Here is a 16,782-nt window from a genome sequence, read left to right as displayed (position 1 = left end):
TCTTTTGTATGTTAAGACACTTCTTTCTGTGCCCATAAGCTCCAGTCTAAACAAAGCCAACTGAGCATGTGAAAATGGCATCCGGCCATACATGCGTCATAGTAAACACATGCTCACTAGAGCAGTAGTTGCTGTCGAGGCCAATAGCACATTGTCACCTCCATGAAGCTGCTGCTTTTGGACAGTCTCCTTCTAGTCATAACAAAAGTCTGCCCTAGACACTCTGTGTAGAACTGCAAGCTAGAAAAAAAGTAGATTAAAATGCATCCTCTTACAATTCAGAAAAGATGTTATCAATTTCAGGTCGGGGACAAAGATTGTTCAGGAAAACTCTGTATACATCTGGAGTGAAGTCCTCTTGAGGGATGGAATCATTCTGGGAAGTAAAACAACAGGGTGAGCAAGAGCTTTCACTTGTTTCCTTCCTGAATTTTCTTTGCCCCTTGCCTCTTCCCTCCCTCCCTCCCTCCCTCCCTCCCTCCCTCCCTCCCTCCCTCCCTCCCTCCCTCCCTCCCTTCTCTCCTTGCCTCCCTCTTTTCTTTTTTCCTTTTTGCCAAATCAGGCCAAATGTCCAGAGAACATCTCATAGGCCAACTCAGACTTCATGTAGAACCCGACTTTGCTATTCCAACAACTTTTCTGTTGATTTTTAATTTTAATTAAAGCTTAAGAATTTTATCCTGATAAACAGATTTTAACACAGTTTTATTAAAGTAACACATAGGAAGACAAAATTTATTCAGTAGAAAAGTTTAACTTGCCTGTCTGTCTTTCCCTCCCTCCTCCCTCCCTTCCCTTCCCTCCTTTCCACCCTCCTTTTTCTCCCTCCCTCCTTCTCCCCCCCCCAACTGAACCCCCTTGTTTGCTTTCCCAGTGCTAAGATCACAAGCATGGACCACGAAGTCTGGGTTGTTGATGTGGGTCTGGGGATCAAATTCAGATTCTCATGCTCTACTAAGTGAGACATTTTCCAAGCTCATTTTATTCTCCTCTGTCTGTCTGCTTGTCTATCTGTCTGTCTGCCTGTCTATCTGTCTATCTGTCTGTCTGTCTTCCCTCCTCTCTACACAGTCTTTTCCTCTATTTTGGGTTGAGCCTTCCTCTTTAAAGGCAGTGGTAGAAGATAGCTTTCTTTGACACTTTAAGCATTTGAAGTGGACACATCGATGACATAAAGAATACGCACATTTTCATGCCCTTTATCAGGCTTTGGAGTGAATATTTTTAAGAGTCATGATCCTGGAGATAATACTAAAATAAAAACATAAACTCCAACTTTATGTCCCTTCTCCTTAGAAAGGAAAGTGTTTATTTCATTTTACACTTTGAGGTTACAGTCCATCAGCGAGGAAAGCCAGGGCAGCGACTCAGGCAGGGCAGGCACTGATGCAGAGGCCATGGAGGAAAGCTGGGTTCTGTTATTTGTTCTGTTGTGAGACACTTTTCCTAGGCAGGGAAGCCCCAGTCATTATTTGCTTCTGATTGCTCATTGTCCCATTGTCTGGGAAGTGAGCCACTGATATAAAAGGCCACTTCAGCTGCTTATGTTTTCTGTTTGCTTGGGCTGCCATGGAAACCGGAAGCATGTATCTGAGCCTTTGTTAACAGGAAGGACATTTTTCATGCAGCTTCCTATTTCAGGTGTGTGCCTGAATGATTATTTTTATTTTCAAGTCCCTAGAAGAAAGAAAACACCCTTCCTTTTATACTTAGTCATATATTTTAACTGTATTTTAATAGAAAACTAAAAAAAAAAAAAAAAATATGCTGCTTGCTAACAGTCCAGAAGAATGTAGCTCAGCACTTGGCAGAGAGTAGAGTTCTCATGTTTGTGGAATGAAATAAATAAAAAAAATAGTTCTTTCACTAAGTTCATTTACAGGAAGCAAAGCATGCTATTTTAGAAAAATGAATTTTGAGAAAACAAAACAATGCGTAAGAACATCTGAAAAATCTCTGTACCAATACACTTGGGATGCTTAGACACATTAGAAATCATGAGCTCACGAGCTCAGATTCAAGGACACCAGAAATCCTCTTGAAGGGCTTTATTGGTGTTTTGCCACTCAGAGAATGGAGAACAGACACAGGAGCACCCCAGGTATGAGCCTTCAGAATTCCACTTTGTTTATGAAAAGAAATACCTCTGACGAGAGGATGCCAGTTTCTGTCTGAGTTAGACACACACTTGTCTTGCTTTTCTAGATAGGCAAAATGACTTGGCCAACTTTTTGGCTGTGAGAGGAAGATTTGAAATCATTTGCAAAAAAATATTCAATAGTACTGCTGCCCTACTCAATTACGTTGAACTTCACTGCATGTATGAACCCCACTCTGCTAGGAAACATCTCTCTCTCTCTCTCTTTGACATCATCTAGCAGACACAAGCCGATCTTATCTAAGGGTATCATCCACGACTTGCTGACTCCTCATTTCTTGCTTGTCAGTTTTTAGTGTCTCTCTCTGAACAGACACACCTTCCACTTGGGTTGCGCTGTCTCCTGGCTCTGTACTTCTGTCTCATTCCAGTCATCTCATACTTCATCTGACTGTGTTGTGTCCTCAGCTGCACAATTATCTCTGCTCTTCCTTGGGCACCGGCTAGAACTTGCACTATTATGAATGTGTATGTATCTGTGTATGTGTAGATGCATACATATATAAAGTAGAACTTGTCTACTTATTTAATATATATATATATATATATATATATATATATATATATATATTATGTAATATGCAATATATGCAAGTACCTGAGGATGAATACAAAAGAGGGACTCAAGTTTCATGACTTCATCTGGATTCAGGCATCTACTATAAAACATTTTTAGTGAACTTCTATTGCTACCATGGCTTGGACTTTTGAATATTAGATTAAGAATGCTAGTATAATTTATAAAGTAGTAGGATGTGAATTAAGGTAATTGGTGTAGGAACCATGACACATTAAGGCAAACGTGAAGGGTTCACACTTTTCTAGTTATGTCCTTACAGGGACGAGTCTTGATAGAGAAATGATGCTAAGAATTTCTGATGTTAGCGATAGTATTTCCAGATCCCATAGACTTGGTAACATCATGTCCACATGTGAAGCAAATAAAACATAGGACATACATACAGACTGTGTATATGCATATACGTAATACACTTAAAAGGATAAAAAGAATTAATGTGGAACCCTGGCTGTTTGCTAAGCAAGCACCTCCTGAATATTTTTATTTGGTCCCTGGGACCATTTTTTACTGTCAGCATCTTACTGCCATAGCAAGGTGCTAGGAAGTCGCAAAACTTTCCTGCGGTTCTTGATAAGCCTGCCAGGGTGGTGCCAGCAGGCACACTTCGAGTCCATGTGGCTTGTCACTATAACTCACAACATAAACCCATGAGCTTCAGGTTCATATTCATTTCAGGATGGTGGTTGTATTTTTCTGTTTTACATATTTGTGTATTTAAAGAATGCTTTTATCATGAACTTGTATTTAACATTCAACAAATTTCAAACTACATTTTATTAAAGCAGACTCTAATAGAACCCATAGATTTATCATCATCATTATCTGCTTTTTTAATATTTTATTATATGTGTATGAGTATTTTGCATGTATGTTTGTCTGTGTACCACGTGCATGCCAAATGCTCACAGACCAGAAGAGTTATCAGATTCCTTATAATTAGAAATAATTGTAACTCGGCACCAGGAATCAAACCTGGGTCCTGTGGACAAGCAGCAAGTGTTTAATTGATGAGCCACCTGCCCAGCTCTAACTACTGTTTAATAGTGCATTATTACCCAGTACATTTTATACAATCAGCCTTTTAAAATATTGTTGTCTTAGAATCATAAAACAAAAATTGAATTAGCCAGAGCCCATGGAATCACTATAAATAAATTGCTCATTTTATATTGAATTCTTGTATGAATTTTTGAAGGATCATGTTGATATGGTAATTTTAGGAACCACAACTAAAAAATGATGATAGTTCTAACTTATTTTCAGTACTTAAGGCAATGGACTGCAGCTACACAGAAACAATTTTTTAGAAATGTTATCTATAACATTCCTTAAGAAGATATGTGCAAGTCTTTAAGTAGAAGATAACTAGTCTCCCTACATATTTAATGCATACCCACCTACATACTGTAGTAAAATTTGTATTTAAAACAAATATATGCATTTATTCTTATCTTCTTCATTGAAGTGCAACCACACAGGCAATGTCATGGCAAGACTACGGTGTAATTCCAAATGTCACCAAGCCCTTTCAAGTTAATAAGCCTTAAATCAAGGGAATTTGGTACTGATAAATTATTTTCAATTCTCAGAGAGCTTGTGGGTAGAATAGTAATTTTCTGAATATGAAAAGGTTTTCACAGGTCTCACTGGAAAATATGTTTGGATTATTAATAGAAGGACAGTAATTGCTTTGTCTCATTTTAGGTATCATATTACTTTTCACCAATTAGGATAACTTGAGGCTAGTGACTGTACTCTCCGAAGGAGAGCTCTCTAAAACAATGTGTTATTCCAGCAAATCATGTCACCCAGGGTACAAGTTTAAGTGCATTAGTTATTCCTAACAACATTTACAAAGATAATGTTAAAAAAAATCTCAACAGGATATCCACAGCATTTCTGGTAATGTGTCTATTTACAGAACACAATTAAGTTTAGTTTGAATGACGGCTAGCTAGGAAGCAGACTCCTACTTATGCAGAAACACCTACCATTTATATGACCCCCTTCCTTCTCTGGAATGTGTACAATACCTCCAGGCATATACTTTGAATCTTTTTAGCTAAGCAGTGACTATTTCCTACACCCATCATTCAGTACATATGAAATTATCATAGGATTGTTGAAAATTGTTTTTAATGAGCTGTAGACAGCGCAGGGAAACATTTATTTCCTGTCTTTGAAGTGGTCTTGGGTTTGTGCATCTTAACGAAAAGCATTTGAATTCTACAACTTCTACGGATAAATTATAGTTTACAATGAATAATGATCTTTCAAAACTATAATGGAGGTTGATTGTATCTTAAAATATCTTCAGTCTGTTTTCAGAAAATTGTCATTACATTTAATTTGCTAAAGATAAGTATTTTTTTTCCAATTTAAACATAACTCCTACTGCTTGAAACTCATTTTCCTTCAAATTGTCTCTAGTTGATATTGGACTGAAAATGTAAGACTATAATAGACATAGTGAATTATAAAGACTCAATTTATGTTTATTGACTGAATTTTCAGAATCCAATTGTTCAGAAAATTGCAATTTACAGAGAATTGATTGATGGACTTTATTTTTTTCTATCCAGCTTCATTCTGTGTTTCTTCTTTCATTTCATTGTATTCAGAACACTAAACTGATCATTGTATTTCCCAAGATTGTATCGAGGAAAGATAAACTTAGAAGTAGTCACAAAGGGGGAAAATACCTTCTCATGTCTTGTACTTCCATCTTTATGCCTCCCCTTTAGGCTGAGTGTATGTAATGGTCACTATCCTCCTGGTCAAACTCCTCCCCAAACCCAGGCCTCTGTGCACTGTCTTTAGTAGAATAGATTTTTCTTTTCAGGGCAGCTCCCATTCTGCTCTAAATGCACGTCTTTCCATTTCCGAATGCATCTCTTGGCATATTTATTGACTAGTTCTCTCCAAATACTTTACAGTTCTTGGAACCCAGGGCCACAACATTTGCTTTGTTCCTGTGGGTGTGTGGCAGGACCTGCGAAATAGTGGTCAAGTCAAAGACAGGAATAACATTGTTCTGTCTTTCCCATGCCAAAGCTTCTACCAGAAAAGCAACAGTGAGTGTGTCTGAGCACTTTAATTCATTCAGCTCAATGAAGGAAACGGTGTGAAGATGCAGTGCCAGAGTACAGCACTCTCGAGGTCTAACAGAAGCCCTGGTTTTGATCTCCAGTGCTACCCCTTCCCAAACAGAGAAGAAAAAAATAGGAAATAGATCGCAGGGGCCAGAACTGTGCACGGCAGCCTTTCCCGCATAACGGCCACCTGCACTTATGAGAGCAAAATTGGTATTGAAACAGGTATGCTTGTAACCTTGCAGTCTTTCCGTTCTCTCATTTTTTAAAAAAAAAAAAAAAAACCTTTTACCTGTTTGTTTGTTTGTTTGTTTGTTTTGTTTTGGAGATAGTATCTCATTATGTAGCTCACGGATGACCTGGGACTTAGAGTGATCTCAGTCTATGCTCCCGACTGCTGGAATTGCAGGTATACAATACCACACCCAGCTAGCGTTCTTTCTAATTTGCTTAGTTTTCTAAAGTTTGGAATAAGAATTGGGTGACAAATACGCTCAGTCCTATATTATAACTTCATCATATGTTGAAAAGTAGCTTTCCAATCTCAGTGCAATTGGAACATGGTTAGTTATCTCCAGAGGCCCAGAGGCCCCGCCAGTCCCTAATGATCTAGATAAGGGCTTACTTGTTGCTTAGATACTAGGTGAATCTAATTTGGAAGGGAAAGGAAAATTCTACATAAGCATGTGGTGTAGAGTTCATGCAACATACTCTTCTCCCAGAAACACTGGTAACGCATCCTGTTAGAATGAATACGGAAATGAGTTGAAAAGGAAAGGTGAATGTATATGAAATGCATTGTGTGTCAGGCACAAAAATGAAAGAACATCTTGTGTAGTGGCCTTCTCCCTGTCAGCGGTGAGTGACCTCCAAATTCTTTTGACCTGCATCCCTTTCAGTAGAACCTGTGGGCACAGCCTTGAAAAGTATTTGTGCTAAATTTGTTTATCCATATGTGCACCTTGTGCCAACAGTGTCTAATGAATACATTTTAAAACTAGAGGTTCAAAAGTCAGTTGAGGCTTGTTATTCACAAGCTTCTAAAGCAGCGGTTTTCAATCTTCTGTATACGGTGACCCTTTAATACAGTTCCTCAAGTGGTGGTGACCACCAACCATAAAATTATTTCATTGCTACTTCATAACTATAATTTTGATACTGTTATTGATTATAATGTAAATAGCTGATATGTGATCTTTGTGAAAGGGTCTTTCGACCCCCAAAGGGTTGAGTCACAGGTTCAAAAAACTACTGTTCTAATGCATAATAGTTCAACATTCTCAATAGATAATATCCCAAGAGGCATCACAAGTTGGTTTATTATAAATGATGTGTTCAAATCACATTAAAAATTGACAGTGTAATAACCACCCCCCCACACACGCACATGAACACACACAGACACATTGTTAGATTTTCTTCCTTCCTTACTGTCTTCCCCCTCAAACTCTGCCTCTCCCACTCTCTGTCTCTGTTTCTCACTGTGCCATTCCTGCCCAAAGGCAAGAGTTTCATGGAGTCCAGGGTAGCTTTGAACTCACTATGTGGCTGAAGCTGGTCTTAAAATTCTACTCTCATATCTTCTATATCTGAACTCATGCAATATTGGGCATTTGCCAACATGCCCAGATAGGTTTTTTTTTTTTCAATGACAACAAAGGGTCATTTTAGACTGAACTGTTGGGGATATGAAAATTAAACACACTTTTAACAACTTCTTCAACATATTGTACATATTAACAAATAAGTTATGTTTTTTTTTAATTGTCCTTTTGTTGCAATTGGTGGGCTTATTTGTTTGTTTGTTTGTTTGTTTTGGGGACATGTTTGGAATACATAGCCCCAGATGGCTTAGAACTTTCTGTGTAGTCCATGCTAGCCTCAAACTTGCAAGCACTCCTTCTGCCTCTGCCTCTTGATTGCTGGGGTTATAGGCATAAAATACCGTACCCACCTCACTTATGGGTTTCTTAATTGCACCAAGCCATGTCTAGGAAATACTAGGCAGTACAAGTTTAGTGTGGATTTTTAAGAACCATTACATGGTGGGATAGTGGAAAGACAGCATACTCACCCTGGAAGATGGAAGACTACAAGCCTCTAGTGCAGTTTCAACTCGCTTCCGATCTGCCGAAAACAATCGATAGATGCTACAGAATGAAAATATACATGAGAGCTGGTTAAAAGGTGAAGTGGTTCACTGAACACACAGATGACTCCAACTCAAGATATTGCACAGAATCAAAGTTGGGTAGTTTCAAACTGTGAAAATCCAACTGTTTCCCACACATACGTATCTGTTTTCAAGAACTGTGTGTATCTTTAAAATTTTCAGTGTCTGATATAAAATCAATTTTCTAAGATAGTGGAGATGACCTAATGAATACTATTGCATTGGCTAATTTTTCATATTAATTCCTAAAATAAATGACCTCCCAATCTCTCCAATCTTGTCCCTTGTTATACACATTGCCTTTAAGGGTACATTGTCCAAAGCTCATTGCTGGCTTCCATGTCAAAGCTAAAGAACTTCTGGGTAATGTGTTCTAATAGTGTACTTATTTTTGGCCACATCTTTGTTTTTAAAGAAGTAAGTGCTAGGAATCAAATATGGTGATCTGAATTTGTAAGGTCTATTGAAACATTACAAAACCTAGTCCAGTGCTCAGCACTTCTGCAGGGTAAAGGTGACCTGTCATCTTTCTCACACTGGCTTTTCTTAGGGGCTCTCTTCATTTCTTGTTTTGTGACTTAAGCTCCCTGCCTGACACCCATGTCCACTGGACATTGAGAGCCCTGCCTTAGGGTGACCACTAGGGCCATCAAGGTGTACAATGTGCACTGCTAGAATAGATCTGAATCTCAGTTGAATTCTGGAATCGATGCAATGGGATCTCTCCCCTCTCCCCTCTCCTCACTTCCCACATGTCCTCCAAAATGATGCCACAGGAAGTGGCAGCCAGGGAAGTATCATAAGGAAGCTAGCTGTCTTGGGTGAGTCTAGCATGAAGAAGGACAAGGTCACCACACTACTTCTATGCTACAACTCAGACTGGTGGAGAAGTAAACAAGACCCATGGCCGAGATTCAAGTTTTCGGGACAAACCAGATGAATAATGAGAAACACCTTTGCAGCTTACTTTTTGAGAGGAATGCGGCCTTCTGGGGTGACCTGAAGCTTGAGCTTAGTATATCTGTTGGGAAAACAAAAACAACAGCAAAATAAGTCATTAGTTTTAAAAAGTACTGAAAAAATAGAATCCGAGAAGAACTTAGATCCATGTAAAGTGTGTTGAATTTGTCAAATTATTCAAATCTCCAAATTGGCACCTGGATGGTGAAATGGAATACTGCCTGTTTAGATGCCTCCCAGAAGTTCTGCTCTTGCCTTCTGGAGTCAACCCCAACAAATCATTTGTCATGTTTATATTAATCAGCAGAATTTTCCTTCGCTTGTTTTTGTCCCTTACATAAAATGGGATTGTGTTTTGGGTCTGTCTTTTTTCTCAGTATTGTTTCAGTGATTCATCTGCATCCTGTTTATAGTTATAGTTTGTTCATAAAAATTCAAAGAGAATATAAGAACTGTATTCATTTACCTCTTCATCTACCTTCAGACACATATGTAAAGAGTCAGAGCCACAGAACTCTCAGCCACTGCTAGTGAGAATGTCAATAGGAAATGCTGCTTTGGGACACTGCATATACCATTACCCAGAGACCCAACATCCAGATTTGTACACAACACATTCATCAACATTCATGTGCCACAATCCCCACAGTTGCCCTCACAAGGGTTAGCAATCTGGAACAGACATTTGCACTAGACTATGATCGGTCAAGCAGTTTCACCACGCGGTGTTTCAACTTGAACATCTTATATTTCTCTGTATCTCATTCATTAGCCCTAACTAGAAATTTTCATGTTCTACCGATGCTTGATGGATGGAGGCCAGTAGGTCAGATAGACAGGCTAAAAAGAAAGGAGAAAGGAAGCAAAGAGTTGTGTTGGGAGGATTCTTAAGATGGAGACAGGCTAGCTCCATGATGAAACATTGGAGTGAAGACTTGTGACTAAAATTCACAGAAGAGCAAAACAGAATGTGGCTGAGATGAAGTGTAAACCAAAGTTTATGGCTTCTGGAATGGGAAGTGAAACAGTGAAACAGAGGCATGTCCATTAATGTTTCTGCTTAAGGTTTTGATTTAAAGGTTTCCGAGCTCTTGAACCTCAAGAGTCACCAGAAGGAACATACTTGTCTCCCATTTCCCTGCTGCATATCTGGCATACATCATTATTTTCCTTGATCAAGTAATTTTTAAAATGGATGTTGCAATTCCAGGGTGATTCCACATCTTATTTCCTTTCCATCTCTTCTTATTTCCTTCTGTTTGTTCCTCCTCTACTCTCCCTCTCTCTCCTCTATTGCATCATGCAAACATCTCTAAGGTCTGAAATTTCATTATGCTCCCGTTGAATGGAGGACATAGGAAGTTCTTGTGGTACCCATCCAAATTCTCCAAATCTAGAGAAACAAATCATATGTTGTTCATCCTCTTCAAATGTTAATAGAAGAGAGGACACAGGAAGAAGTATCAGAAGATGCTCTGAAAAAAGCAATTCTTTGTTCTGGATTCAGTTGCTAGGGTTCAGGCTACCTCAGCCTGATATGCAATTGGGGGAAGGCACCATCTTTCCTGGAAGTCTTCCAAGTATGAACAGTAGAGAAATCTGCCCTCCAACTACCTATCCCAAGGGAAATATATGTTTATGAACTTGAGAAGCCAAAGCAGCATAAACAAAAGCCTTACAAAAGAGAAAGGAAACTGACTCAGAAGGAGCAACACCCTTAGTAATATAATCAGAGTGACTTACGCTTTCTCCAGAAATGCGTCCCTGGACATGTTCTGAGCCAGCAGGTTTGTTGCCAAGCTGAAAACCTCATTTGTCCATTCCTGAAAAATATAAATCATAGTTTCATTAGTTTAAATACTACTCAGGTATAAAATATGCTTTTAAACTCATCTGCCAGGAAGACAGACAAATCAATTCAAGTTGGATGTGAACAGATTCCTACTTACTCCTTCTTTTCCTGATAAAAATCTTATAATGAAATTTAAATCTAAGTGATTTTTTAAAATAAGGAATTGTATACATAAAGATACATTTTTCTATCTTTCAAATTTTCCATTAATAAAACTGCTGTGTTTCAAAAAACTGTACACTTTTGTTATTATTTTTTAAGTTTTTCTCACATTTTTTTCTTTTTTATTAGATATTTTATTTATATTTTAGATGCCATCCCCTTTGCCCATTTCCCCTCCCTAGAAAACCCCTATTCCATGCTGCCTTTTCCTTTTTGCTTTTATACAATTTTTTAAAAATGTTAACCAAAGGCTTTATAAGTTTGGTAATGCTCAATCAGAGGTGTAACCCAATACCCAACCTACATATATCAACTATCTTTGACTGGTGGAGACACGTGAATATCTGCCTCCCTGTCTCCCCCCTCTTTCTCTCTCTCATCACCTAGCTTCTCCTCTCCTTCTTCTCCTCCTCTCCTTACTCCTCTTCCTCTCACCTTAGCTCCTCCTACATATCACCCTTCCTGTTAAAATAAAACTTTTCTCTCAAAATACAATTAGAGCATAATTATGCCTATTTGTACCAGTGAGGTACAAGATAGTCCTAATACCCAGTCCTTTGTTTTGTTGACTAACCAGAACCTCTGTCATCTCTTCTAACTAAAACTCTTAGTTCTGAACCTGGCTTTTTTCTTGGCTTTAGAATGAATGTGAGCTGAAAACCATCCACTCAAATCTTTCCTCTCAAAGTAAATAGCCAGGATTGGCTTTGAGACTATAAGTTTTCAACCCCGTCAGAAATCCAGAATGACTGAGTTAACTAAAATTATGGGAAGCACAAAGCATAGCTTCTAAAACTTAGCCAATTTATAGAGACCTCTGAACACCTGGACACTCCCTATACTACAAAACATTGGAGCATCTGATCTTCAGCCTTCTGGCCCAGGATCATCTGACAGACCTTAGTGCTGCAGAATTATTAAGGGCTGATTACTCTGTCTAGGCAGATATAATCAGTCAACTATTCTGCAGGGTGTTTTCTATATTTTATTTAGAAAGAGCTGAGAGGATTTAACAGACAACACTCCAGATTACCTTCATGAATAATTGGCTTTCAAAACGTCAGAAGTCCACAGAATTGACGTTACAAACATTTCTGCATTAATGTTCATTTTGATTAGAGAACTGTCTGCTCCTGACAGCTTCCTGTCTTGGATTCTAAGAAGAAATTGAGCATCTTTGGAGTTATTCCAGTTGTGGGGAGACAGCCACTAGGCAAGAATTGCCTCTTTCCATTTCCAGACAAATTACTGTCCACTTTTATTATTTTTATTAGTGAATTATAAGCAAATGTAGATGTGCTTCTTCACAGTCTGGAAACCCCTTGCTACTCTCCGTACCTCACACAACCACCAGTGATCCCACTTGGCTTCCAAGAAAATGGGACATGATGTGTTATATAAAGAAGGTTGCATCTCCATTCACGGTGATGATTCTGAGCATATAGTGATCATTTGTTTTGCTAAATAATAATGATAGGATAGTTTCTTCTGGCATCATTGGGTCTGGCTTTGGGTTTTTCCATTATGAACCATCTCATCACGAACCACCATCATGTTCCTACTTCCCATTACACTCTATCTTCCCTTATAAGTCTATTGAGATTAGCTTTCCATATTTAGATGTTCACTTTTTTGTACTGAAGATGGTCATACCCTCTTAGTAAACTGATCATTGGTCATAATGTATGACATTGTCTTTAAAAGATGTCTACTTTATCTTATATACAGTGACCATAAGTGGTCATCCTGATTAGCATTAGTTGTCATTCAGCCCTTAATAAACTGTCAGTTTATATGTGTACTAAAGTGAGTCTCTTACAGCAGTATATTGTTGGATCTTCTTTTAAAAAATTCTAGCTAATCAGTCTCCACCTATTATAGAAGTCACCCCAGTTACATTTAATTATTGGGGGTGGTGTGAGAATTTACTACTGGCATTTTTGTCAGTTTCATACAGTCTATACTCGATTCTATACTCAAATTTTGTGATTTTTCTGTTTAAAATTAATTAATTAATTAGTCTAAAACACTTTCCCAGATTTATACAACACATTCTGGTGGCCCTTGTTTACTTGCCTCCCTGCCGGTCCCCTTCTTCCCTACACATATCTTTCCTATACTCATGACTTTTGGGTTGTGTGTTCCACAGAGTTTAACTAGGCTGTCTGTGTGACCATGGTTTGGGTATTATCTATTAATAGTCTCTCAGGCTCAGGAGCAAGTGAAAAACTAGGCAATTTGCCTTCCCCTCTCCCAGAATCTGGTAGTTGCCAAAAGTTTATCTGTAAATGGAAGGAGCCTGTGAGCCCCTTCTCTATTCAGAGATGACTGTTGATGGTCCCAAAGGCATGGTCCAGTGCTGGTAGGCACAGATGCCACAAGTTTATGATTGTCGTGTCTTTGCCATGTTTAGAAGATGGCTTTTTGTAGACCTTCTCCCTATCATCTTGCTCTTATGTTCTTTGTTCAATGTCACAGTCAGTGTTTTATGAGCCTTCAAGAACTGGCATAAACATCTTTTCTCTTTTGGCTGAGTCCTCAACCATGCTTTATTCTCAGCATTTTGCATAACCATGGCTCTCTGCATTTATATCTGTTCAACACAAAGATAGGTTTCTCTGAGTGAGGCTGAGAGTAGCCTTTGTCTGTGAGTATAAAGAGATACTTAGAAGGTGGTTTGATGTGGTGTCAATTTAGTTATGTAGCAGTTGTGTCCATCTCAGGCCTACGACAGCCTTAGTCATGTCCTTTTGACCAGATTTATAGTACTAGGCATAGATTCCTGCATATGGAACAGGCTTCATGTCCAATCAGGGAGGCATGTGGTCGCACCTATTCAAGTTGTGCCGTGGTTACCAAATCTTGAGGTTTGGTATTGTAGTTTACAGATTTGACATCTGGGCAAGACCAATGATGCTTTTACCACCCCTGCCCCTACATCCTGAAGAACACCATCTGGTACTATGGAAGATACCAGCAGAGAAGGAGCTCAAATAGTTCTGGTGGACAATCCAGAATCTTGTGATCTTTGTATTTATTATAAAATCATGTATTTAGTTCAGCATTTTTGTACCTTATACTTGTTATTTCTACTACTGATTTTGCTAATCTTTACACAGTATCTTTAAAAATTGTGATTGCTTGTATCCTGGCTTAAAAACCCAATAATGTGCTTTCATGCAATAACAAGATGCTTTGTACAGGACTTTAAGAACAGTGGTTCAAGAGTAATTGGAAAAGGAAGACAGACTGCTCAAGACAGATACCTAACTGGAAGAAGCAGTGGTGAGCAAATATGTTAGGAGCTACAAGGAAGTGATCTAATAGGGATGAGGGGATAAGAAAGCAAGCAAAGATGTACTAGCACCAGAAGCCTACTTCCAGGATGGGCAGTGAGAGCCAGGGCAAAGCTCAGCACTAAGGGGATCATCCGACAACAACGAAGTGCTCAATGTGAGGCTGAGAGTGCAAAGATGAAGGCTTCAGGAGGTGGCGTCCTGTGGGTGGGGGACACTGACACTCTGACCTTTACAGATTATAGGCCCAGGATTTAAAACAATAGCACATGACAATTAAAAAGGAAGATAAAATCAAACACTATCAAAATTAAAGTGCACACAGAAAACCATCAAAATACTGTTTTTTAACAGTGTGAAAAGCAATGTTAATAAATTGAGATAGTTTGAAAATAAACAACAAACATTGCCTCTGGTTTTAAGATTTTGTTTCTTTTCTCTCTTTTTCTAGTATTTTCTGGAATAAAGTCAAACTTCAAATATTTCTAACTCCATGGCAACTTTATGTTGTAGTGAAAATATTTATAATTGAGGTCATTATATAGTCTTGTAGGTTTTCTTTTAGAAGAGTGGTTCTCAACTTGTGGGTCATGACCCCTTTGGAGATTGCATATCAGCTATCCTGTATATCAGATACTTATACTGGGATTCATAATAGTAGAAAATTACAGTTATAAAGTAGCAACAAACTAATTTTATAGCTGGGATCATCATCACACTATAAGAAATGGTATTGAAAGGCCACAACACTAGGAAGGTGGAGAGCCACCGGTTGAGAGCTAATTTCAAGTCAAATAGTAAAAGAATTAAAAATATTTCTGGAGATTTAATTTTAGTCTGACATTTTAGGCTGAAAATCTAAGTCTTCCACTATATCTAGACCTATAAGAATATAATGTAAGCCAAATGGAATTTTTAATTTTTCTAGTAACCAAATTTTACAATAGAAAAAAATGTACATGAAATTAGTTTTACTAAGGTATTTAATCTACTTCAGCATTTTACCTGTTTGAGTATCTCTGTGACACCACAATAAGAAAATTTACTCAACTTCATGTGATGGGTGAGTGTAAATGTGGATATAAAAATGAAAATTGTATAAAAATTTCCTCCATAGTATATATAGAAGGTAATTATAAAACATGAATTAATTTCATGTTTAGACTTGAATTTTATCTTCAAAATTTTTTATTAGAATGGAAAGAAATTCTAGAACTAGAGGCGTTTCTGGACCTGTGAATTTTAAGTAATGGATGCTCAACATGCATTCCACACATAAGTAATACATTATGAATGAGATACTTCATAGTCTTTTGGCACATTGAGCCGAAATAAGGCATGGACTTGTGTTTCACAAGCTTCCTGGATGCACACAAGCTCCAGCATACAGTACTATTGTGGCTGTGGCTGCCAATTGGTCAGTCCAGGTCTTCTACATCCACTGTTCTTTCTGTAGCCCTTTCATGGAAGAAAATGGCATGGGTTGCCCAGAAGTAGTTCCTGAGATGATGTTTTATAAGGATTGGGCTTATGACAGTGTTCCAGGACAAAAATTAGAGTAGTAAGAAGGGCTAGTCAGAGAGGAGGGAGACAGGTTAAAATCAAATCAAATTCCAGGGAGATTAACAATGGTCTAATACCACTCCGTGCAGAAGATACCACAGAGCTGAGTTTGCTGGTTAGTGAGGGTGAACATGTATGTGGTAGTGACTGTGCTCATTAGTTTTGATGAAGGGTCACAAGCAGAGGCTGAAAAAGCCCAAGGCACCCTGGTCTCCTTGCTATCTAAGTGTGTTCTCCAGGGAGAATAGCCAACGAATATCACTTGCTGGACAATGAATGTAGAATCAGAAAGAACATGGTCAGGGTTATACTAGAGTCTCTCCCAGTATAAAAACAAGTGTTTCGGAATTCTTGAAGGAAAGACGTATTCTTTAGGTAAGAGGAAAGAGTGTACAACCAAGCTTTGGGGAAAAAAGTCAGTGAATGGAACAACATGTCTCAGATGTTCATGTGTATCTATGTCAGGGATTTGGTGAAAAGCATTTGCACCTTTAGTTTATCTCAGTTTATCTGTTTTTCTCAGGTGCTTCTGGGCAAGGTCTTTGCTGCAGCAGGACACGAATGGCCTTGTTCTAGAATAAACATGTAGCAGCACCTGAAAACCTGTTAGAAATGTTGATTTCAGGCTTCATATTGCATCAGAATTTATACTTACCCAGTAAAACTTTACGTGATTTATATGTGTCAACGTTTAAATATACTGCTAGGCCAAACGTAGCACTCTGAAAAAACAGGGCACTCCAGGCTCTGGCTTGGGAAGCTTCTGCACAGTCTTTGTTTATTCCCTTTTCAATAAAATAAATAAATGATCTTTTGGGCTGTTGTGTGGCCCCCAAAGACCTTGCAGCTGTGTTAGGCACAGCATAGCCAAAGAGAAGGGGCCAGAGTACAATGAAGTATAAGAAAATCAGAGTCACTCTTTGGGATCACGTTCCTGGTTTCTTGG

The 16,782-nt window shown here is 38.4% G+C and overlaps 1 protein-coding gene across 1 annotated transcript in view; it reads right to left on the bottom strand.

The window, feature by feature from the left end:
• The window catches only part of Plcb1 (phospholipase C beta 1), a 664,193-nt gene that overhangs the window by 200,672 nt on the left and 446,739 nt on the right, over positions 1–16,782 (bottom strand). The window contains 4 exon segments of the mRNA XM_076929813.1: positions 276–376; positions 7,905–7,980; positions 8,971–9,024; positions 10,707–10,786. Coding sequence (XP_076785928.1) covers positions 276–376; positions 7,905–7,980; positions 8,971–9,024; positions 10,707–10,786 — 311 coding nt within the window.

Source organism: Arvicanthis niloticus, chromosome 2 (assembly GCF_011762505.2).
Source record: "Arvicanthis niloticus isolate mArvNil1 chromosome 2, mArvNil1.pat.X, whole genome shotgun sequence".
Taxonomy (NCBI): Eukaryota; Metazoa; Chordata; class Mammalia; order Rodentia; family Muridae; genus Arvicanthis; species Arvicanthis niloticus.
The sequence above is the reverse complement of the archived record's forward strand: the minus strand, read 5'-3'. Positions and strand labels throughout refer to the sequence as shown.